The 25,445-nt window shown below is 43.9% G+C and overlaps 1 protein-coding gene across 1 annotated transcript in view; it reads left to right on the top strand.

Annotated features, from left to right (window-relative positions):
• The window catches only part of LOC147443497 (RAD3-like DNA-binding helicase protein), a 72,289-nt gene that overhangs the window by 26,793 nt on the left and 20,051 nt on the right, over positions 1–25,445 (top strand). Inside the window, exons 4-16 of the mRNA XM_086526308.1 lie at positions 22,793–22,874; positions 22,975–23,125; positions 23,209–23,371; positions 23,446–23,619; positions 23,706–23,830; positions 23,906–23,957; positions 24,112–24,253; positions 24,338–24,492; positions 24,587–24,678; positions 24,839–24,943; positions 25,027–25,095; positions 25,202–25,288; positions 25,361–25,420. Of these exons, the coding sequence (XP_086382434.1) occupies positions 22,793–22,874; positions 22,975–23,125; positions 23,209–23,371; positions 23,446–23,619; positions 23,706–23,830; positions 23,906–23,957; positions 24,112–24,253; positions 24,338–24,492; positions 24,587–24,678; positions 24,839–24,943; positions 25,027–25,095; positions 25,202–25,288; positions 25,361–25,420 (1,457 nt within the window). The remainder of the gene's footprint in view (positions 1–22,792; positions 22,875–22,974; positions 23,126–23,208; positions 23,372–23,445; positions 23,620–23,705; positions 23,831–23,905; positions 23,958–24,111; positions 24,254–24,337; positions 24,493–24,586; positions 24,679–24,838; positions 24,944–25,026; positions 25,096–25,201; positions 25,289–25,360; positions 25,421–25,445) is intronic.

The following is a 25,445-nucleotide window of genomic DNA, read 5'->3' as shown; positions in this document are numbered from 1 at the left end:
AATAAAGCTAATAAAGCCTTAGGGTAAGTTTCGTTAAATTAAATTTAACGGTCCGTGCCTGGGCAGGCGCCCGGACAAGTGTGAACAGGTAAAGGCGGTGCAGTGCCAGTGCGGCATTGCGCCGGCAGTCCTTTGGTGTTCTCATAAAAGAATCAAGAGTAGCATTTGTTAGTTAGTTGCACATTTTTAATTAATGAGCTAGAAATTTTTAAAGTCAAAAGTTGAATGGTTTTTAAGTTTTTAAAGTAAGTATGTCAAGTGGCACACTTACCAATGCAAACTAACTCTCTCTCACTCTCACTCTCACCCTCTCTCTCTTCCTAGCGTCCCCTCTCCCTGATGGCTATTTAGGAGTCCCCCTCCCCCATTTTCAGGGCTAGCAGTGCACCTACCCCCCCTAATGTGAGCGTGCTCTACGCGGTGGAGCCCTTCATTGAAGCTTGAGAGCAGCCCCTTGCGACATATGTGGTAGCCTTGTGCTCCCATTGTCAAGAACAAGGGATCTCATAGTCACAGACACCTTCTGGTGAAGTTTCATCGCGAGAAGCTGCCGTAGACGCTCTTTTAGCAGAGTGCGGCTGCTGTAATTCTCTGTTTTCAGCCCCTAATCACCTCGATTAGGGTTGTTTTCAGCAGATCAGCCATAGGAATTCTCTTCTCTCTCCTTATCCTAAGTCTACATCAAGTTTGGCGCGATTCCATCGCGAAGAAGACCTCTGTTTCGGCGTAGAGGTGTGCACAGGTAAGAATTTCAGGTTATGTGCAGAAAATTACAGCAAGCATGTGCGTGTGCATTTTGCTTGTTTCTCTTTTGTGTTCGATGCATGAATGAATGAGCATGAAGGCAACACATAACGGAAGATGGACTCTCCTCTGTGAGAGCTTCCGATGAGCTGTTTCGGAAGATAGACTCTCTTTTCGAGAGCTTCCAACCAGTCTCGCAGAAGAGGGGAAATCCCCTAAGCAGTAAGAAAGTGGAAACATTTTCTCAGTCACTAGTCAGAACAGAACAGAAGAAAGAATAGAGGACGGGCGTATGCCCTGTTCCTGTGCTTGTAAAGATTCTCCCTTAGTAATAAAGATATTCTCTTTATGGGGGGGGACCAGCCCATCCTTTGGTCCCCAATGGAGTGTCAAGTTTTCTCTCTCCCTCTAATTCTCTTGAGTATTTGAAGTGCAATCAAACGTCAGTTTACGCTTCCGTATTTTTGTAATAATATTTAATTGATTTTGCATTTATCAAGTCCTCTCTCTCAAAGGGGAAAGGGGGACACTTGTCTCAAGGCTACCCTTGCTGCTTGTAATGTGTCCTGCTTGTGATTGGCTAGGCCTGGAGGGGTCCAATGAGCTTCAAGCATGAGCTACAAGGGGGGGTCGACCCAAGCAAGCTAGGGGGTTGCTTAGGGGGTATACTCACCCACACACACTCACAAACACTCTCATTGTGTGCTATGCAAAGTGCAAGAGCTCCCTCTCCTTCTCTAAGAAAGTAGAGGTTGAGAGCCTACACCAACACTCTTGGATATGGAGTGCAAATCCAACCAAGAGCCATGCTTCAATGCTTAAGCTTGCCATCTCCTTCTACTTCATTACTATGCTATTATGTATGCTAGCAACAAGAGTTATGATAAGTGAGGAACTAATTCTTTCTCCTACCAAATGTTTCTTCTTCCTCTTCCCTACCCTCATTCCCTGCTAGCTCTCTCCACCTCGAAGGTGTTTGAGGTCTTGGGACTGAGGCTTGGGATAGTTAAAGCTTTCTTCAAGTTTGTGTTATGTTTGTGATGCATGAAGCTTTCCATCTTCATTGCATCACCTAGGTCACAAGGAACACAAAGATTGTATTGTAACAAGTCTCTCTTAATGGGAGAAATCATAATGCAAATGCCTATTGGAGGGGGGACCGGCTCCACATAAATCCGGTCCTCAACTGTTGTCATGTTCTCTAAATTATCTCTCGCTTGCAAAAGTATTGTTCATGCCAAGTTAACTAATTGCTATGATTATGTTGCTTTCTTCAATTATGTTCACCTGCTATGCTCACAAAGTCATTTCGCAAAAGTACTCTCATTAATTTCCGCTACTCTCAAATTAAATAGGCCAATTCTATTACATCAACTTTGGTTTGCATCAGCCATTCAATCACTTCATAATTCCCTTCACTTTCATCGTCAATCTCAATTGCAAATGCAACTAAACCAGACTCATGGATTTCTTTGTCCGTCAGAAGAAATGCAACATCAACATCCTCATCATTGTTGTTGGTAGTACTATCACTGTCCTCGTCAGACACTGTGGAATAGTCTTCATCACTAGACTCATCCTCATCTTCATAAAGTTCCTCCAATCGTTTCCTTGTGTCCATATTATATAGGTTCTTCGCACCTGTCTTTCCATAGAGGCTAATCGTACCATGTCTCCAATCTTGAACATTTCTCGCTGCACGTAATCATGGTTTGCTCAGTATAATAGGATATGCTCCCAACCTCGTTGACATCCCAAGAAAATTAACCACTCGCTTTGTATCATACGCCTCCACTTTTAAGCTCTCTACAACACCCAAACATTTTACTTTTTGATGATTTGTCAATCTTATCTGAAAGCGTGATACCCTAGTCACTGTAAGATCCATCTTCTTAACGCATGAGTGTGTTATGACACATATTTGGGCTCCACCATCAACATAACCTTGTCCTGTATTTTTTCTTTTGTGCCACACATCCACTATTGGGCAAATGTGCGGTAGCTCATCCATCGTCAACACTTGTACGGAACCTCGCTTTGGTTCTTTCTCCATTGGGTTAACCATCCTCTTTCACTGTCGCTTTAGCTTAGGCACCATCTCTATAAGCTGCCCAAAAGTAACATTTGCTTTCTTGTCATAGCTTAATTGTCCATCCCTTAGTGGAAAATCTGAAACATAAAACTTGCGACGAGCCCTTCTTTTCTTTTTGTCCTTGACATCCTCGTTTTTATGGCTCTTTCTCTTCTTCTTACTAGGACTTGCGTCACTTCTTTCTTCCTTATCCTATGTGGTCCTCTTCCCAATAGGCATCACTAATGTATCCTCCAGCTTTGCTGCCTTCTCCAAGGTGACCACACTTATCACTTTTGTCTTTCCCTTTTTCTCTTGGGTTAATCCACTGGTTCTTTCTTCTCCCTTGTCACGTGACACATCCAACCCTATGTGTCCGTGAACAAGCTACAACATGATCAGGGTTTAGTTAGTTCAGTCAAAGTGATCTGGCACTTTGTGAGTCTATTCGTAGATCGTGCATGCCCAGTCACTTAGTGTAGATACACATCCTCTGGTTGCACACAACATGATCATCAGTAATCCCATAAGAATCCATTAGAATCAGTTAGGAGATTTTTTCAGTGATTTTAGCCTATTTTCTCTATTTTTGTCATTTTTCACTTATTAATTTAAGTGACTTTCCAACAAAAATAGGTAGGGCAATTTTGCTAAGTTTGTATATAAGCAAACTAGAGCTAGCACTATTTGGCAGAAGAGGCAACAGGAGCCAAGCTCAGCCGGCAACTTCTCAACAAGACCTTGGTGGATTCCCTCCAAGCCAGAAGAACCCTTGCCCCTAGCGTTTTTCTCATCAGCAGATCCTCGCCAGAAACAAGATCAGACATAGCGTTTTTGCATCAGCAGCATCGTCCACAAGTCCCAACAGATAGCGTATTTGCATCGGATCTCCTCGCAGCAGAAAACAGCTTCCCTAGCGTTTTCGCAGATCCAATCTCCCTAGCGTTTTTGGAAGACAACAGTCCAACGTTTTTGGAACACAACTTCAGCCCTTGCAGATCCAGCATATGCAGCGATTTGCAGCCCTAAAAGACCATCAAGATCAGCCCTAAAGAAGTAGCAGATTCAACCGGTAAGACCATCAGTTTTCAGCCTTGAAGGTCCTCAGTTTTCAACCCTAAACCTGCAGATTTTCAGTGTCAAAGAATCACAAAAACAGCCCCCAAATCAGCGTTTTTGGCTCAGTCGCAGATTTCAGCCCATAGCGTTTTTGGACAGCAGTAGAAAGATTGCAGATTTCAGCCATAGTGTCGGTGTCGTCATCCCCGTCGTCGTCGTCAACATAGCCTAGACTTGCATCATTCTCATGTATATAGATTGTGCAATCATAAGTAGACCACTCTCGTCGACGAGAGTGGGGTCTTCGGAGGAGGGTTTTACAACGTCTCTGGTGTCGTATCTCTCTTCTCTCTCTATTTTTCAGTCTCATACACTTGCACACACAGTGTCCATTCACTTTGTTTGTGATCATAGCATTCTCTCATTAAGAACGGAAGGCTCTTCCTTCCATAAGAACAAAAGGAACCTTGAGCACAGTTCGGAGCACTCATCTTGAGCAAAGCGTAAACATTCATTCCAATGCACCTAACATCCCTTAATCTCAATGCCATAATCATTTGACCTAGTTAGCACCTGTCTTGGCAATGGATACATGTCTCCTTCCATCCTTGGTGGTTTATCACATTGCGGGCTGATGTGACCCAACTCTCCGCAATTATAATACGTGGGCATCTGCCTCCAGACCCTACCATTGCTTTGTCCAACACCATTCTTGGATTTTTCTTCACCTCCTGGCTGATTTGCAAACCTCACACGACCTCGATTATTTCCCACATTACCTAGCATGTTTAGGCTGAGATTCTTCATTAAATCTACCTTTGGCCTCATGTCTTGCCTTAGCACATCATCTTGCACTGCTGTAGTGACCACTGTTGGCATAACCTGAGGAGTAACAGAAACCACTGGTTCATGATGAACCCCTGGAATGCGACGTTGCAAAGAATCCATAGGTTGAAACTCAGACCTCCTGGGCGAAGACTCTACTCCTAGCTGACTCATTTTTCTCAGCTTCCACTCTTTGTTCCTCGCTACCTCTAGTGCATCTACATATGTCCTAGGCTTCTTTAGCTCTACTCTCCAACGTATATTCTCCAAAACCCAACCAAGTACTTGTCCTTCTTCATCATGTCAGGTGGGGGTACCTATGGTGCTAAGGCCTTGCACATCGGCTCCTATGCCATTGAAAACTTACGTATGTACTCATCTACTGGCTCATCTTCCCTTTGCATCAAACCATGTACTTCTTGCCACGTTGTCAAGATCTTCTGTCTTCACAAACTCCACTTCCAATCCATGCCTTAGGTTGTCACAACTTAATCTCACTGGTGGATCAATTGCACGTAACTCCTCTTCAAATGCTTTGGATCAAACTCGTGCATCACTCTTCAAACAATCTGGAGAAGACGTAATATCTGTGTCGGATCATGAATCTGATTGCTAATGCAGGCAACTTCCATCTTTTCCAAAAAGTCTTTCACATCTTCATCACTTCTTCCATGAAATTCCGGATGAGAGAAAGCCATGGCTACCCAAGTTTCAATGCTTTGAGAATCCCTTCTAACGCAAGTGTAAGAACCCAAAACTTTTTACTGACTCAATCCATAGAAACTTCAATGGAGCTCAAGCTTTCAGAAAAGGATGAACACATGCATATCAAATGAGTTTTCATAGTTAATCATCGGAATAACAACAGGCAAAGGGGATTTCGGTATCTCTCTTAATCTTCTTAGCCCAAACATAAAGACTATGTGCTGTTGGTAAAAAATCTTCTTGTCACATGAATGTTTATACGGATTCTTTGTGAAAAATGAAAAGGAGGGAACTGAGGTCCGTCATGATTATCCATTAAAAGCTTACACAGCCAAAAAAAAAAAGGAAAATAGTGAGGAATTTGGCAAAATGGATAGCGCCATTGCGTCCGGAATGGCCAAAAACCCCAATCTAGAATATCAAAGTGTTTAAATTTGAGTTTGGATGAGCAGTTTATGGCCAAAACAGGCTCCAAAAACAGCAAAAACTAAGTTGCGGCTGTTCCTCCTCTTCTCTCCACGTTTTTTCTGGTTTTTTCTCTTAGGTTTTCAGTGTCCACACTTCACTTTATCCCTTGGGCACCTTTGGTCTTTCGATTGACCTCAAACGGATCCCGAACATACCAAAAAATGGCCATGCAGTGCGTTTTTGTTACCCTACTACATCCATCCGTACACCTGACACTCAACTTTTTCCAATAATGCATCCTGCAATCACGTGAAGTGGCCCCCAAATATAGTTCTCATGATGATCTTTTTGCATAATTCATCACAAGAAAACACTTCCGTTGTGTCCTCACTTATCCACGTATAAGTCTTGATCCCATTCGTCCTCTTGACGCCACTGGATGTCACTTGAAGCACCTGCTTACCTCATGGCGTGCGCCCGTTGATAGCTTCCTCGAGAAGTTTTACGCTCTACCAATCCCTCATTATTATAAAAAAATGCACTGATACTGGTGACGATGAAAATCGATGTACTATGTACACACTGTCCTATCTTTGTATCACTTCTTCTAAAAAATTCCTAACAACGCCAATTTTGGGGCCTACAGGTTGTCGGCGTCTGCTCGGAGCATTCTAGCTTCCGAGCCGTGTGTGTGCTTTTAGTGTTAATTCCCGTCGCAGGTTACCTTTGCAAAGTCCTCTCTGTGTGTGTGTCTAAAGTAAAGTAAAGAAGTTTGGGTGAAAGCCAAAGTTTACCGCTCTACGGGTCGGTTTCATGGTTCCGTTGCCGGGACCTAAATCACTTTTTCCTCAAGAAGTGAGCCTCGGTTGTTTTGGGTAAAGACACAGACTACAAGAACGCGGGATTACACTATGGCCGATAAATAGAAGGGCATTATGCACCCTCCGCAGGACAGACAGGAAATTACTGTGGTGTTTGAGGTTGGCGAGAGTTCACGGCCACGTCTGTCTGTACCTCCTATTGATGTGAATGTTCCTCGAGTACAGGGCAACTTGAGGATGATGCGTTCAGCATAGTCATAGGGGACACCCTTTTTCGGGCTTCCCGTCCCCACTTTTCCGTCCCCACTTGCCGTCCCGCCCTCTTTTTTACACTAAAAATCCATTTGAGCCCCGTCCCCCATCCCCCGTTTCCCGTTCCCCGATGAAGGTGTCTTCGCAATTGGTGCAGAACCCAAGGTTTATGGAGTTCTTGCAAGCGCCACCAGTGCCACAACAAAATAGGCAACCCACACTGCGAATAGAGCTTGTTGAGGCTCAAGCCCAAGTACTTCATGCGTCTTAGCAAGATAGGGAGCACTCGCATGTTGCGGAGTCGGGGGCTCCAAAACAGGTTCCTCCCATCCTTGAACAGGTGGTTAGGACGCCTATTTTACAGGCTTTGCTAGTTCAGCCCGCGACCTTTCATAGCCCGCATGCTGTTTTGAATGGATAGGGAACTAGTTACCAGGCAATGCATCTATGTTCTAGAATATGGTTGGTTATGCGCTTGGAAGCCAGCCGTACATGCTAGGAACAGTGTTTGGGGGTACTGTATGGTAGCATCGACATGCAGCAAGGTTTTCAGAGCAACCAAGGCCAGTTTGGGGTGCCATAGGGTAATTTTGGCATGGCTGGTTTTTCTGGACAACAGCCAGATATGGTCAGTACCTATGATTGTCAATGGCCAAGGTGCGCCGATGATTCCTACTACAGTGCCCATGTTGCAAACAATTCTTTATGACAATTTGGGGGCATTGAAAAAGCCGAAAGCTTACAAACAAGGTGGTGCAACTTGTAAGGTGCAGCGGAATGAATGTTGTATTTTCTCAAGATTAGTGATCTTTATTGCTGAAGGTTCCTTTTAGTTCTTATGGAAAGAGAGAGCTTTCCGTCTTATGGAGAGTGCTATGATCACGAACAAAGTGAGTGGATATTGTGCGTGCAAGTGAATGAGATTGAGAGAAGGCGAGAGAAGAGATACGACACCCGAGAGGTTGTAAAACCCTCCTCCGAAGGCCCCACTCTCGTCGGCGAGAGTGGTCTACTTTGATTGCACAAATGTGTACAATGCGTATGCAATGGACTGATGCAATGGGACTATGCCGATGACGACGACGGTGCTGACGACGGCGACTTGACTGCTGAAAACAGAGATCTTCTAATCACTGAATTTTAGGACTGTTTCGGTGGCTGAAAATGACTGTTTTGGCTGCGTTTTCTTTGGCTAAAGTTGGGGGGACTTCTGCAACCGACTGGGGGTTGATCTGCTACTGTGTCATAGGTTGAAAACTGCGAGAATCCAACTGCTGAATTCTGCGTTTTTGCTATTGTTGAGCTGGCGTTTTTGACAAGGCTGAAAAAACGCTGAATGTGCAAGTGATACTGGCATTTCTTTCAAGGCTGAAAAACGCTGGCTGGGATGTATCTGCTGAGGTTGGAAAACGCCAGGCAAGAGGACTTGTAGGCGATGGCTTGCTGGGAGGAAACTCCAAAGGGAAGGGGTGGATGGCGAGGGTCTATTGCTGAGGGGGGGTACTGTTGAGAAGTTGCCTGTTGAGCGAGAAGCTCCTGCTGCCTCTTTTGCCAGAAAGTGCTAACTTGGGTTTGCTTATATATTAACTTAGCAAAATTGCCCTACCTACTTTTGTTGGAAAGTCACTTAAAAATAATAAGTGAAAATACCAATAAATAGGAAAATAGGCTAAATGCACTGAAAAATTCTCCTAATTGATGCTAATGGATTCTTATGGGAATTCCGATGATCATGCTGTGTGCAACCGGAGGATATGCATCTATGCTAAGTGATTGGGCATGCACGGTCCGCGAATAGACTCACAAAAGTACCAGATCACTGCTAATCTAGACTTGATTGAACTGTCTGAACCTTGCTGTGGTGTAGCTTGTCCACGGACACATAGGGTTGGGATGTGTCACGTGACATCCCCTCCTTTTCAAAGTGAGGTACTGGTACCGAATTGTATGGCGTCGAGGGAGATCGCCAACAACATCCAGAATCCTGGAAGGGACTCTTCGCCGGCCCACTCTGATGTGTGGGTCGAGCGGTACTTGAACTTCATAAAGGTCTGCAACGCTTGCTTCTTTTGGCCGCGCCGAAAGCGACAAAGTCTTCTTAATCTTCTTTCTTGTGTCAACTTCGTCTAGGGTCCTGCTTCTTTCGTCTTCAAGAATCTCCATGGTGTAAAATTCCTGAAACCATCTCCAACACAAAACCATGAACATACCTATTCCATGTAAAGTGAAGGAAAAAAATCTTTTCTTCGCTAAAGACTGTGTATGCAATGTAGATGAACATAGAGACGGAGTGACAACCCGTTGATCAAACACATGCAAACAATGAGATCGAATCTTTTCTGTTTGATCAAAATCAATCAAATGTGGCAAATCACAATGGAAATGCCCATGCTTGGTGCTTATACACTCATGTGCTCTTCCGGAAACTGTGTCATGCCAAGGAAGAGACATGGAATGTGACTTCCTGACATACAAACTTTTCAGCTTTTCATGCACAATCCGCATACATTCGTGCTCATCCATGAGAGAAACGTGCTCAACATACAATATGTCATGCCTAGTAAAAGGGATCACATAACGATGTTGACTAAAATACAGGAAACCTTCACGAATGAAACACTCTAACAATGCGTGCGTATCAATCATGCGAACACAATACTTCCTGTGAGGATTCTTTGGACCAAGGCTCGAGAGCCAAGATCGCTTCTTCGGGATCTATCGAATCGTCTTGTGGGGGATCTGTGGAGCTCGACTCGAAAGCCAAGATCGATTCTTGGTGATTGATCGAATCTACAACGAGGTTAGCTTCACTAGAAAAAGCATCCACTAACACATCATCCTTGTGAACAATCACTTCATCTTCATGCAATTCATCATGCTTGTCTTTTCCATCCAAATCATCATGCAAATCATGGTCAATCAAATCATCATCATGCTTCACACAATCATGCAAATCCTGTGTGTCATGTTGTGGAGAAAGAGAGATTGAGAGAATCTCCTTATCCCGAATCCTTTCAATCTTGTCCTGCATATTAGCAATGAGAGATGGAGAAGGAACAATGTCCATTCCATGAATAACAGTAGGAGAATCACTTTTGGCACTGAGAGTTAAAGTGTTAGCCTCCCAATCAACGAGAGGGTTGAGTTCACGAAACCATTTCATGCCTAAAATCATATCACATCCTGAGAGAGCAGAAGCAACAAATCTTCTAGTGAAGGCAGTCTGTTGAATTGCAAATAACACATCAAGGCACTCCTTCGTGATGAGAGCGTCCATACCGGGACGAAAGCCAAAGACCTCGATAGGAGATCTCGGACTAACTTCGAGGCGGGCTCTCTCAAAAAGAGAGTGACTGATCACATCATGCATACTACCTGGGTCAAACAATATGACAAAACGGTGTCCCGACGTACGACCATAAAATTTAATGAGAGAATCATCAACGGGAGGGTCTTGAGAGACTTTGGGAACACCCGTGTTATCATTCATTGCATTGACAGATGTAGTGGGTGCTGTGGGTTCTTTAGCTTTATTCGATTCAAGCTTAGGACATGTTCTTTTTATGTGACCCTTAATGTGACAATGCAAACAACGACCTTCTTTAGAATAAGTGCTTTGTTCTTCCGATGTGATGTATCCTCCTACAATTCCTTGTGCTACCTTTTCATTTGGAGTAAGCTTAGGTTTAGCAATTGTGTTAGCCTTACCCTTAGATTCATTGGAAGAATTCTTTGATGAGATACTGTTGGTAGATTGGTTAGAAGAGTTATCATTCTTACCATTCTTACCGTTCTTACCGTTCTGAGGAGTCTGTGAGGTACTTGTGGAAGTCTTGTTCTCCTTAGGCTTTCCCTTGTTGTGCTTCATCTCCTGTGCGAGAGCAATCGCTACCGCCTTGTTGAGATCGATTGGATCGAGTACCTCGACATCGTACTCGATATACTCGTCCAATCCAAAGAGAAAAGTCTCTATGGGCTCATCATCCGACATGCGTAGTTGGGTACCTAGCTGCAAAACACGATTAGAAAAAGACATAACCAGCATACCATTTTGCTTGAGAGCTAATCGTCTTTCAATCGTGCGAGGTACTGAGGTGGCATAAACCGTGCCTTGAGCTTGTCTTGGAAATCAGCCCAACTAAAAGAGAGGGGCGTGAAATCGTCGGCTGCCTCTAGGTGCGCGGCTAGCTGTGCCTCTTGCCATGCGTGGTACCAATTAATGGCATCACGGGCAAGGTACATAGCGGCCGTCAAAACTTTGCTATTGCTTGTCTTCTTAGTTGTCGCAAAATAAGCATTCAATTGATGCAACCAAGAATGAATAACTGTAGCATCCATCTTACCGTCATACTTACTGAAAATCAACTTTTTTGTGACTGGATGGTTGGAATCCACGTCGTGGCTTGCGCCACCTGACGAACTCCCACGATCTTTGGGTGGTTCGGCCTTCGAGGCTAGGACCTGGGCAAGCAATTCATGAGTGCGTAGCTCTCGTCGAGCTTCGCGCTCGGCCTCCAAAGCCAATCTACGAGCTTCACGGTTGGTCTCCAAAGCCAATCTATGAGCGGCACGATCGGCCTCCAATGCTGCGTTTCGTGTTGCCGCTTCTTCCTTCCTTAGTTCTTTTCTTTCTTTTCTTACGTCGCGTTCGCGTTCTAAAGCAAGGCGCTTGTCTTCCTGTCTATCCATCATGGCCATCATCTGCTTCATCATTGGCTCCATAGGGTCTGGCGTAGATGGCGAAGGGGGAGGGTTGAAGAAATCATCTCCGGGTGGGGACGAGTCCTCGTCGCCTCTCTCATGCTCATCACTTGTATGCATGTCTTCCTCTACTCAAGTTGCATTGCATGTCCTAAGAGCCATTTCCCATGTCAAAACCTTCTCTTCAAGCATGAAATCTCTACGCTTAGGTCTTCATAACCACATAAAACATGCACTTACTCGATCTCCTTGCTTGTAATTGGCCTTCTTATCTGCTTTATCACCCATGTCTGCATCTGTAAACATACACATCACTGCCTGTGCGCTTTGCTAGGGTCGACACACTTTGGCTTACTTCGGCTACATGCAAGAGCTTGTTGGAGTACAATCGGAGGTTTTGTAAAGCGTTACTCTCAATGACCTCCTAAAGATTTGTGTCATTGACAGAGCAAATAGAGAAGTAATGTTGTGGGTGCCTAAAGGACTTCGAGATTATTGTACCAAAAACAGAGTGGCTACCCTCACCCAGCTCATGGAAGTTTCTAACACTGGTCTTGCGTTGTTGAAAGAAGAGGACAATGGGTTTCCGAGCAAAGAGAAAGAGGGTAGCAGAAGAAAAATTCAGCAAAGAGCCCTTTGTGAAAACGGCTCCTGAAGCGTCACATGTGTCAGAAAAGGCCAACAAGGATAAGGACTCAACCGGGACTTCAAGAGGGCAGGCAAAGAAACAAAAAAGGACGCCTTTTGTGCGTAAGTCGCTCGAGGAAAAGAAGGTCCTAATGGTTGAAAATAAATGCTTTATATGTGAGCAGCTTGGTCACTTTGCTACCAGTTGTTCACAAAGGAAAAGACCAGTTGACTCAAATGATAAAGAGGACTAGAAAGGCAAGAAGCCTAAACCCACGGCAGGTTTGGTGCCAGATATGGTGGGTGACAGGCCCAGTAGAAATGCCAGCGAGTTATGCAGAGCAGAGGTGAAGTTAGAGATCAGACGACACTCATCTTCTTTGATCTAGGTGCCAAAGAAAACTTTATCTCACCAGAGTTAGCTATGAAGCTGGGCATCAGAGCTGAAGAGATGGGGTACACCAGAGAGGCAAGATTGGCATGTCCTGGCGACTCAGAGTGTGTTACTCCCATTATTGGAAAGCTGTGTTTGGATATTCAGTCATATGTAGACACGTAAGAATTTTATATCATGGAATTGTAAGGGTGCAATGCGCTACTTGGAATTCCGTGGATGTTCAGAGTACATGGCGTGCTGGATGCCTTCGACAAGACGATCACCCTTCAGCATAGGGGCAAAATTCATGTTTTGGATCACCCTTCAACATAGGGGCAAAACTCATGTTCTGTCCCTATTGTATCTGCTTCGGCTATCACTTTTGTATTAAAGAATCATCTTTCTGTGTACTTGATTTTTGCACGTGATGTCTCAGATAATTGTCAATCAAATTTATCTGTGTTAGATAAAGAAAAGTCAGCATTTTTGTGAGAGTTTAGCGACTATTTTTCTGATTCTTTATCGTCGCAATTGCCGCCAGAAAGACCCGAGGACCATCGGATAGATTTGGTGTCAGGGTGTAGCCCACTAAATAGACCTCCCTACAAGGTTAGCGCGGCGCAGCAGAAAGAGATTATGGGCCAGGTTGAGGAGTTATTAGAGAAGGGACTGCCCCAGCCTAGTTCTTCACCCCTTTGCTCCCCAGTGCTCCTAGTACAGAAAAAGAATGGCTCATGGCGCATGTGTATTGATTACCGTGCGTTGAATAAGAATACCGTCAAGGATAGGTTTCCTATTCCAAGGATTGATGATATTCTTGATCGATTAGAGTATGCTGCAATTTTCAGTAGGATAGACCTTAAGAGTGCGTACGTACCATCAGATTCGTATAAGGCCAGAGGATGCGCACAAGACCGCGTTTAGAACGACATTTGGTCTTTATGAATTTCTAGTGATCTAACAAATGCTCTTGCCACGTTCAATAAGATGATGGACCGGATTTTCCGCTCCCACCAAAAGCTTATTGGGACATTCTTCGATGACATGGTAGTCTATTCGAAGAATGAAGAGGAGCACAAGCATCACTTGCCCATTGTGTTCGAAGAGCTGCACAGTCACAGGTTACTTATCAATCCTAAGAAAAGTGAATTCTTCTTGGAAGAGATCCGCTTTCTTGGCCACATAGTGTCAAAGGATGGTGTCAAAATGGATCCCACAAAGGTCGAAGCTATTAAGACATGGCCAGACTTGAAGACTGTGCACGATGTCAGAAACTTGTTGGGATTGTGTTCCTACTATAGAAGGTTTATCAGGAATTTTGTAGAGATAGCATCACCTCTTCACGCTTTGCAAAAGAAAGAGGTCACTTTCAATTGGACCCAAAAAGAGATTTCAGCTTTTACTCTCTTAAAGGAAAAGTTGACGTCAGATCCAGTGTAAGGTGGATTGGAATGAATGTTGAACTTTGCTCAAGATGAGTGCTCCGAATTGTGCTCAAGGGCTCCTTTTACTTATGGAAGGGAGAGCCTTCCGTTCCTTTAGTGAGAGAGTGCAATGGACACAAACAAAGTGAATGGACACTGTGAATGGAAGTGCATGAGATTGAGAGATAGAGAGAGAAGAGAATACGACCCAGAATGTTGTCAAACCCTCCTTCGAAGTCCCCACTCTCTATGGCGAGAGCAGTCTACTTATGATTGCACAAATCTCTACAATGCTTGGACTTGCCGACGATGAGGACGACGACGAGACGGACTGAAATCTGAAAATGCTAAGGGCTGAAATCTTCAAATCTTTATTTGCTGAATTCTGACTCATGTCGGTGACGATGACAATGGCGACGACGACGCGCTGAAAATGCAGATGCTGAAATCTGCGTTCTCCGGGCTGAAACTGCAAACTTCGATGGATCTGACTGTGCGGCGAGGATCTGCTGTGGGAAGGTGAGATCTGCGAGGTTTAGGGGTTCTACTGTGGAGTCTGACTGCTGAAAACTGAATACGTTGGTGCTATTGCTGCTTCTGTCGTGAAGATCTGCAAAAACGCTAGGTCTCTGGCTGATCCAAAAACGCTAGGCTGATTTGGGGTTCTGCAGTGGAAATCTGCTAACGCTAGGGCTGATCTGCTGTTGTGGGGGAATCTGCTAACGCTAGGGCTGATCTGCTGTCTACTGTCGCTGTGAATCTGCAAGTACAAAAACGTTGGCTGATCTGATGCAAAAACGCTAGGTCTTCTGCAATGTTGAAAACGCTAGAGTTGTTGCGGGGGTTGGTCTTGCTGAGAAGTTGCCTGTTGAGCAAGGTGCTCCTGCTGCCTCTTTTGCCAGAAAGTGCTAGCTTTGGTTTGCTGAAGCCTTATATGCAAACTTAGCAAAATTGCCCTACCTACTTTTTAACAAAAGTCACTTAAAAATAATAAGTGAACTGCTCTCGCCATAGGCCCATTTGTTCACTTAGCAAAATTGCCCTACCTACTTTTAAACAAAAGTCACTTAAAAATAGGCCTATGCACTGTAAAAATGCCACTGATGGGATTTGATTGGAATCTGATGGTCATGTTGTGTGCAACTAGAGGATATGCATATAATCTAAGTGTTTGGACATGCACGGTCTGCGAATAGACTCACAAAAGTGCCAGATCACTTCCTATTCTAGACTGACTTGATTGAACTGAACCTTGTTCATGCTGTAGCGTGTCCACGGACACATAGGGTTGGATGTGTCACGTGACATCCGCTCCTTTTCAAAGTGAGGTACTAGTACTGAACTGTATGGCGTCGAGGGAGATCGCCAATAACATTCGGAATCCTGTAAAGGACTCTTCGCCGGCCCACTTTGATGTGTGGGTCGTGCGATACTTGAACTTCATAAAGGTCTGCAACGCTTGCTTCTTTCGGCCGCGCCAAAAGCGACACAAAGTCCTTTGTGGCTCCTTCAATGCTTCAACTTTGTCTAGAGTCATGCGTCTACCTTCTTCAAGAATCTTCGAGGCTGAAAATTCTTGAAACCACCTCCAACACAAAAACATGAACATACCCATTCCATGTAAAATGACTGGAAAACTTCTTGGCTTCTCTAAAGACTGTGCATGCAATGTAGATGAACATAGAGAAGGAGTGCCAAACGGTTGACCACACACACACAAACAATGAGATCGAATCTTGTCTTTCTGATCTAAATCAATGAACTGTGGCAAATCACAATGGAAATATCTATGCTTGGTGCTCATACTTTCTTGTGCTCTTTCTACAACTGTGTCGTGCCAAGGAAGAGACATGGAATGTGACTTCCTTGAATGCATACTTTTCAGCTTTTCATGAATAATCCGTATACATCCGTGCTCATTCATGAGTGAAACGTGCTCAACGTACAATATGTCATGCCTAGGAAAAGGATCACATAAAGACGCTGACTAAAATACAGGAAACGATCACGAATGAAACTCTCAAACAATGCGTGCTGACTACTCATGCGAGCACATAGTACTTCCTGTGAGAGTTCTTTGGACCTAGACCCGAGAGCCAAGATCGGTTCTTCGTGTTTGATCGAATCTTCTTGTGGGGGTTCTGTGGACCTCGATCCGAAAGCCAAGATCGATTCTTCGTGATTGATCGAATCTGCAACGAGGTTAGCTTCACTAGAAAAAGCATCAACTAAACCATCATCCTTGTGAACAATCACATTATCTTCACACAAATCATCATGCTTGTGAGAAATCACATCTTGGTCATGCAAATCATCATGCTTATCATTATCGTTCAAATCATCATGCTTATCATTATCATTCAAGTCATCATGCTTATCATCATGCAAATCTTGTGTGTCATGCTCTGGAGAAGAAGAGACTAAGAGAGTCTCCTTTTCCCGAATCTCTTCAATCTTCGCTTGCACATTAGAAATGAGAGAGGAATAATGAACAACGTTCTTGCGATCCAATTCTGTTTTTCTTTCTGCGTACTTGCGATCAAATTCTTTGGCCTCCAAGCGTAATTGCTCTCTCTCACGCTCCATGGTTGCCATTCTTGCTTCGTGCCACGTTGTCATCGTGTCCATCATTGTCTTGCACCAAGCCTCCATAGGATCTGGTGCAATCCTTGGCGTAGATGGGGAAGAGGGAGGGTCGAAAAAACCTCTTGGTGGGGAAAATTCTTCTTCGCCTCTCTCATGCTCATCACCTCCAAGCGAAGTATCCATTCCGCTTCGAGTGATGACCATCCACTGAAGTCGAGGGTTCTTGTGGTCTTGGGTTCTTAAGTTCACGAGAAACTTGGGTTCTTGGAGTTCTTGAGGTTCTTGTGGGTCTTGAGGTTCTTCTTTCGCTTGCAATCTGTGTTAGAGAAGGATATTCTCTTCACCCGAGTTCTACTCTTTTCCGCGGGCGCACCCCTTGGCGGCCTTGCGCTCACACCAAGGTTGCTTTTTCCCACCTTACGTCGATTGGCCGGCCGCTAAGTGCACGGTCCGCTCTCAACGAGTGAAAAGAGGCACAAGGGGAGGTTGTACAAGCCCTTCTTTCTTGGGATTCTTGTCACTCTTCAAAACATGATTAGGAATCGACACGCCCAAGAAATCTTGGGTTACATGTGACCACAACAAGCAAAAAAAAAAATCTTTGGTTCTTTCCTTGAGTGATAAAGAACACTGCCAAAGCTGTGATACTACCAATTTAAGGTGCAGCGGAATGAATGTTGAACTTTGCTGAAGATGAGTGCTCCGAATTGTGCTCAAGGGTTCCTTTTACTTATGGAAGGGAGAGCCTTCCGTTCCTTTAGTGAGAGAGTGCAATGGACACAAACAAAGTGAATGGACACTGTGAATGGAAGTGCATGAGACTGAGAGATAGAGAGAGAAGAGTGAGAGATAGAGAGAGAAGAGAATACGACCCAGAATGTTGTCAAACCCTCCTTCGAAGGCCCCACTCTCTATGGCGAGAGCAGTCTACTTATGATTGCACAAATCTCTACAATGCTTGGACTTGCCGACGATGTCGAGGATGACGAGACGGACTGAAATCTGAAAATGCTAAAGATTGAAATTTGCAAATTTTTATTTGCTGAATTCTGACTCTTATGTCGGTGACGATGTCGATGGCGACGACGACGACGACGCATTGAAAACGCAGATGCTGAAATCTGCGTTCTCCGGGCTGAAACTGCAAATTTTGATGGATTTGACCGTGCGGCGAGGATCTGTTGCGGGAAGGTGAGATCTGCGAGGTTTAGGGGTTCTACTGTGGAGTCTGACTGCTGAAAACTGAAAACATTGGTGCTACTGTTGCTTCTGTCGCGAAGATCTGCAAAAACGTTAGGTCTCTGGCTGATCCAAAAACGCTAGGCTGATTTGGGGTTCTGCGGTGGAAATCTGCTAATGCTAGGGCTGATCTGCTGTTGTGGGGAAATCTGCTAACGCTAGGGTTGATATGTTGTTGTGGGGGAATCTGCTAACGCTAGGGCTGATCTGTCTTCTACTGTCGCCATGAATCTGCAAGTGCAAAAACGCTGGCTGATCTGATGCAAAAACGCTAGGCTTTCTGCAATTGTGAAAACGCTAGAGTTGTCGCGGGGGTGGGTCTTGCTGAGAAGTTGCCTGTTGAGCAAGGTACTCCTGCTGCCTCTTTTGCCAGAAAGTGCTAGCTCTGGTTTGCTTAAGCCTTATATACAAACCTAGCAAAATTGCCCTACCTACTTTTCAACAAAAGTCACTTAAAAATAATAAGTGAAAAATATCAAAAATAGGGAAAATAGACATATGCACTGTAAAGATGCCACTGATGGGATCTGACTGCAATCTGATGGTCATGCTGTGTGCAACCAGAGGATATGCATCTAATCTAAGTGTCGGGACATGCACGGTCTGCGAACAGACTCACAAAAGTGCCAGATCACTTCCTATTCTAGACTGACTTGACTGAACTGAACCCTGATCATGCTGTAGCGTGTCCACGGACACATAGGGTTGGATGTGTCACGTGACATCCAGTAATTGTTTTACCAGATCTCAAGAAGTCATTGGTGGTACAATGTGACGAGTGTGGCAGTAGCATCGGAGCATTGCTAATGCAAGATGGACGGGTAGTAGCTTATGAAAGCCGAATTTTGCAAGGGCCAGAGAAGACCATGCAAGTCTATGAGAAAGAGCTCTTGGCTGTTATTCTTGCACTTTCTAGTTGGAAGCACTACCTCTCATGCGCTTATTTTGTTGTCCAAACAGACCATCAAAGCTTGCGATACTTCTTGACACAGTCAAAGCTATCCGAAAAGCATATGCGATGGGCAACATTCTTTCTATGTTTCACTTCCAAATTATGCATGTGGAAGGTAAAAAAAATGTTGTGGCTGATGCGTTATCAAGGAAGCCACAAATTTCAGATGTGTCAATTCCTTATCATCATGAGCTGGATGACATGAAGGAACAATATACTATTGATGAAGATTTTGCAAGGTTCTTCGAACAATTACAAGAGGGGCAACATCATGAGCACTCTCTCCTCAAAGATGATTTTATGATGATGCATGGCAGACTTTGTGTCACCAGGCCATTGCGACATAAGGTCATGGTAGAAAGTCACGTCCCACCGTATGCAGGGCATTGTGGTATTGATGGGACAGTTAAAGTGGTAGAGACGTTCTTTTATTGGCCTACTTTGAGGAGAGATGTGGATGCCTTTGTGCAAGCATGCATGATTTGCCAAAAGGTCAAGTTTGACAGGCAAAAGGCACCAGGGTTGTTACAACCACTGTCGATTCCGGATAAGCCATGGGAAAGCATTGCTATGGACTTTATCTTTGATCTTCCAAGAATCCCAACAAAGAATGATGGTATATGGACCATTATCTGCAGGTTCAGTAAGCAGGCCCATTTTATCCCTATCAGGAAGAAGATAAAATCTGATCAGATGGCACGCTTGTTCATGTACAATGTGTTTAAGTACCACGGTATGCCACAATCGACTGTCAGTGATCGTGATCCTCGCATGACAAGTTTGTTTTGGAGAGGATTGTTTGAGAACATGGGCACTACGCTCGAGTTCTCGTCTTCGTTTCATCCACAAACTGATGGACAGTCAGAAGAGGCTAATTCTATTGTCTTAGATTTGCTCAAATGCTATGTGTCAGATAATAAGGGCAAGTGGGAACAATATTTGCTATGCTTGAGTATGCGTACAACAATACGGTGCATTCGTTGACTGGTAAGGCACCTTTTGAGATTGTTGAACGCGGCAAAAAAGTTCCTCCCATTTTGCATACAAAGGACAAGATCTTTGAGGCAGATCGATATGTTGAAAACATGGATGAAGTGTATAAGAAAATTAAAGTTGCCTTGGAGAAGACTCAGGCAAAGCAGAAAAAGGCTGTTGATCGTCATCATCGTGAATTGTTGTTATCACCTGGTGATTGGGTTCTGTTAAGGTTTGAGAAGGCAAGGTTAAAGAAGATCAAGGGCAAGGAATGGTTGTTTCCTAAGCTCAACATGCGTTACTATGGGCCTTTTCAAGTGCTAGCCAGAAGTTGAGGAACTTGATGAGATCTTGGTACTTGAGCAAGTTTTGGTACATAAGGACAGCAAAGTTAAAGGACAGGTTGCAAGACGCTACTTGGCGAAGTTCAAGAACTATCCACCTATGGATGCAAAGTGGATGGAAGAGCATGAACTCTGATAGTCACCAAATGTATTGCAGCTTTACCTTGAAGCCTTTGGGCTACAACCTACTTATGCCCCAACCCAACGTGTGCAAAGGAGGGGTAATGATAGATCTAGCACATCAAATGTACATATTAATTTAGTGTAATAGATGGAAATGACAAAAGTATGAAGATATTTGTATCTATGTGATACGACCTTTCTTGCAGATACATGCGATAAAAGAGTGCTAACAACACAAGATCATCAGTGGCGTGTATTTATGGTATGCAATCGAGGACGTTTGCGATTTCAAGAAGGGGGTATGTCACGAGGATGTGGCAACTGTTAACTATGTCACTAGGACGTGGCAATTGCTAACCTTAGTTGTTGGTTTCTTTCCAATGATTTTTGTTTATGGGACCCCCCGAGGGACAGATATGCTCGGCTTGCCTTGGAGTCATCTCTACAACTAGCGCTACAAGGCGATACAGCATGTTGATATGGACAGATGACAGCATGGTTTCAGTCACATGGTTTCAGCATGGATAGATTGCCTCCGTTTCAATACTCCCTAGATGCACCTCCCTGTCTCTCACACGGACAGAGATCACTAGACTCATACGCTAGGATCTGATTCAGCTAGATTCCAGGAGCACATGGATACAGCCGACACAGGAGTTGGGCATGAAGATGGCCTTCTACAGATAGCATCTTCTCCAACTCACGGAGGACGGTTTTGTGACTGGGCTTGCATACATGGATACACACTTATCTCATGGGTTACGATGCGCTATTGGGTAGATATGCACATCCTCACATCGGCCCCAGATCGAGACTAGCCGATTTCGGGGGGTATCAGCAGGGGCCAGGATATGTCACCTATGCCACTTAGAGCCAAAGACAGAGACAGAGCTGCACTACACATGTCATTGCTCGGCGTACTATGAGATACGCAACCGCTTCCATTGTCTGCTCAGAGAGGGTCTTGGACCATTTTCTAGAGTCATGAGATATGAGAATCAGAGATGTCTCGGATTGTTCTTGCTAGAGCTGCGCAGACTTGAGGAGTCTGGAGAGCTTGCTGAGGATATCAGGGGAGGGACAGTCTCAGAGACGAATCACAGATTTCTTTACACCAGCCAGGGGAGAGTTAGAGGAGCAGTCATCACAACAGATCTCAGAGCCCACCTACACTAGAGGTATGTTGATTGACTGAGCCATTGAGCTAGCCAGATCGAGATGCCCACGACCTCGAGGGGTCTCCCACCAGCGACGAAGGTTGCAACAGAAGATACAAATCACTCTCGCTTGACATGCACGACGCCCAACCAGAGTACTAACCATGGAGGAGGTTGATGAGATTCGATAGCGACAGATGAGAGATTTCATTTGAACCCACCAAACCCACCCACACCCCCCCACCCTCCTCCCCTCTATCCCGTTTCAATTCCGAATCAGCTTCAGATTCATCCCCTGAGTGATCTAGTGTTAGTTAGTTAGTCCTTTGTACTTTCTGTACTCAGACATGATATCAGATTCACCAATTGTAACTTTTTGGTCTCATAGGTCATTTTGGCCTTTTGAAGACGTTAATATAACATTTCATTTCATTTCATTTTTCTCTCTCACAAACTGAGTTTCTTTCTCTTTGCAAATAAAAAACTGGACCCCCAAAAACTTACGCAAATTAAAAGCTGGCCCAAACTTTTTTTAACGTAAGTTTTAACTTTTGAGTGGGTTCGTAAAAATAAGGAAGAGGGAATGCATGTTTTCGTCCGTTTCCTCGCCGGAAGTGATCACAACACCCTTGGGTTCTTTTTTATAGGCACGTGTCGAAAAGCAATCCGCAAAAGCAACTTAAAAAATCGCGGTTATTTTTGTAAATGCCAAAAAACACCACAATCAACTGCTCACAAAAATTGACACTCAAAAGCACTAAAGTCAACATTTTCCATAACTAGCGCCCCAACTGCCACGCCAACATCTGTGCGGCCTACCATATCAACAGCCGTACGGCCTGTGTTTCCATTGCATTTCATGTTGACTGCTCCATCAGTCGTCTCTTGCTGTCCTTTTCTGGTCCAGTTAGGTCATGCCATGTCTTCACTCTGTGACCACAATCAACTGCTCACAAAAATTGACACTCAAAAGCACTAAAGTCAACACTTTCCATAACTAGCGCCCCAACTGCCACGCCAACATCTGTGCGGCCTACCATATCAACAGCCGTACGGCCTGTGTTTCCATTGCATTTCATGTTGACTGCTCCATCAGTCGGCTCTTGCTGTCCTTTTCTGGTCCAGTTAGGTCATGCCATGTCTTCACTTTGTGACATTTTTCTAGCTCTCTTGGTTCATTTGAGGGTTCATTCTCATGTCTCACATTATAGAGTCTCCATAGCGCAAATTGCTCTAGTGTAGCAGTTATAAGAAAAACATCTTGCATTTAGCATACCGTATGTCCTAGTGCTCTCATACTTTTGTGTTGAGCTCCTTATTCAATTTTATGCATACGTAATGTCTGTGTTGCATAGGATAGCTTGTGTGTCCAAAGCTCAAACTGATCATAATGGACCTTGCAGGATACTTGCAATCTCATCCGGAAATGGGCGAGGAGCCTTTTGATATTGAAGATCTTGTCAATATTGGTAGGACACAAGGACCGTAAGTACAAAGCTTTGATTATTGTGTCCTGTGCATCGCCGCCAGCCTGAGAGTACAGGGGGATAACTTATGGATCTTTTTGGTTTTATTCCTGTTGCAGCTGTCCCTATTATCTATCACGTGAGCTTCATAATTCAGCAGAGATTTTATTTGCTCCTTACAATTATTTGATTGAGAAAGAGAATAGGAAGTCCTTAACAGGTATTAATTGGGAGAATACTGTGCTTATTTTTGATGAAGCTCACAATCTGGTGAGATTTCCGTCCTTAAGGCCGTGTGCTATTCATAATTTTTTATTTTTCCTCCATGAATATTTATTTATCATTGCCTCTAGGAAAGCATCTGTGCAGATGCAGCATCTTTTGATTTGCCTGCTTCTCTCCTATCGGCGTGCATAATGGAGGCAAAGCAATGCGTGGATCTTGCTTCAGTCTATAGGACCTCAAACAATTCAGCTGATTCTTCTGTAGACCCTGAAAATTTTGCCATACTCAAAGGTTCTCATTTGTTTTAATTGGCTTTATGTCATTCTTTTCTATGGTAGTCTAATGTTTGTGGTCAATCTTAACAGCACTCTTGCTCGAGCTAGATAAGAGAATCAGTGAAGTCCCTCTTTCTTCAGACATGGGGTTCACTAAACCAGGGCCACATATATTTGATTTTCTTGCGGATATTAAGATCAATCATGATACCATAACTATGCTACTTGATACTATCGATAATGCTACAAACCTACTTGAAGATGGTACCTTCTCAACTCCTTATAAGATTCGAATCAATCAAGAAAAAAGCTGGAATTTTCAAATTAACACTCTATCCCATAAACAACAGATGCAAATGCGGGGTCTGTCAAGCTTCACAAAAGGCCTGGTAGTTCTTCTCGATTGCAATTATTGCGAGATGCATTGCGGATTGTATTTCGTGGTAACGATCAATCACATGCAAGGTGCTACAGGGTTAGTATTACTACTGTTTTAAAAACGTGTTTCTGTTTGAATAAACATGTCAACTAACCTTACCCTGTTTTGCAGTTTCACATTCATGAACCATATGGGGTCGATGGGGATAAGGGATCACGCAAAGGTTTTTTGTTTTAAAGCACATGGGTTTTGATGTATGCCTACTTTGTTTACAGAAAAGGAATTGTAGTTATTAAAAAGAAGTGCCTGCAAAAATAGGTGGAAAGAGTGTTAATTTGCAGTACGTCCTCTCTAACTGAGACTAACATTCTGTGCAGGGTCAAAGGGTCGTACACTAAGCTGGTGGTGTTTCAATCCAGGACTTGCCATGGAGGAGTTTTCACAACTCGGTGTTCGTTCTGTCATCTTAACATCTGGAACTTTGTCCCCTCTTAATTCTTTTGCTTTGGAGCTTAAACTGTATGTTTGCTCGTTTGGAGGAGAAGTTCAAAATTGTTGAATTAAACAATGAAAGCACGCTCATTTGTCTCAACTTGTGAACAGGCCTTTTTTGGTGCGCTTAGAGAATCCTCATGTTATTGGATCGGACCAAGTCTGGGTTGGAGTTGTTTGCTCAGGGCCATCGGGACGCCCTTTAAATTCATCATACAGAACGCGGGATTCGCTAGAATACAAGATTGACCTTGGAAATACTATTGGTAAAGAGTTGAAAAGTGCTCTGTATTGGGTAATTTATTGTACTTCATACTGTTTTTGAGGGATGTTGATGCTACCTCTTATTTTGAACTGCAGTGAATTTTGCTCGAATTGTTCCAGACGGTCTTCTGGTTTTTTTCCCATCTTACTATCTTCTGAATCAGTGCATGGAAGCGTGGCAGATGCCAGTATGGATCTAAGTTTACATTTGGTTGCGAGTGTTCATTAACTTCTTTCATGCTTTTTTAGCCTGCTTTGCTCTTTGGCTTGACGTCTAAATCTGGACTGTGGTGGTTTGAATTTTTAAATTTTGAAGTTGATTTTCATTGTGACTTGTTTAAATATCAGAATGCAGCAGCACCACAGTCAAACACAGTGTGGGAGAGAATTTGCAAGCACAAGCAACCTGTCATCGAGCCAAAGGATTCAGCTCTCTTTAACCATGCCAATGAGGTCCCTCCACTTCAGAATATTTATTCTTCAAGAGCAGTTTTAATAAACAAAGTCTCAAACCTCACTCTTAGCCACTCTTTCAGGACTTCATTGCTAAGCTGAATGATGTGACTTCTTCTGGTGCTGTTTTCTTTGCAGTCTGCAGGGGAAAGGTAATTGTGCATGTCTAGTTCTACAGATTCCCAAATCAATTAAAAACTTTTTTTTCTCAGGAAAGTGTGATCTTTGCTGACTAAGCAGGGCTTAAGTTTCTTTCAGGTTAGCGAAGGCTTGGATTTTGCTGACAAAGCAGGGCGTGCTGTTATAATAACTGGGATACCCTTTGCAATGAAAACTGATCCCAAGGTGCTAAATTGTAGACAGAACATTTTTGACAGTTTTTGAGAGAATGGAAGAAGATAGTTTGGTAACTTGCAGGTCAAACTCAAGCGCGAATACCTAGATGAACAGGCGCGACTTGAATCTGACAAGAAAAGGGTACCTGAAACCCTCGAATAAGTTT

The sequence above is a fragment of the Adiantum capillus-veneris genome, chromosome 13 (assembly GCF_014529385.1).
Source record: "Adiantum capillus-veneris isolate H3 chromosome 13, ASM1452938v2, whole genome shotgun sequence".
NCBI classification, from domain to species: Eukaryota; Viridiplantae; Streptophyta; class Polypodiopsida; order Polypodiales; family Pteridaceae; genus Adiantum; species Adiantum capillus-veneris.
The sequence above is the reverse complement of the archived record's forward strand: the minus strand, read 5'-3'. Positions and strand labels throughout refer to the sequence as shown.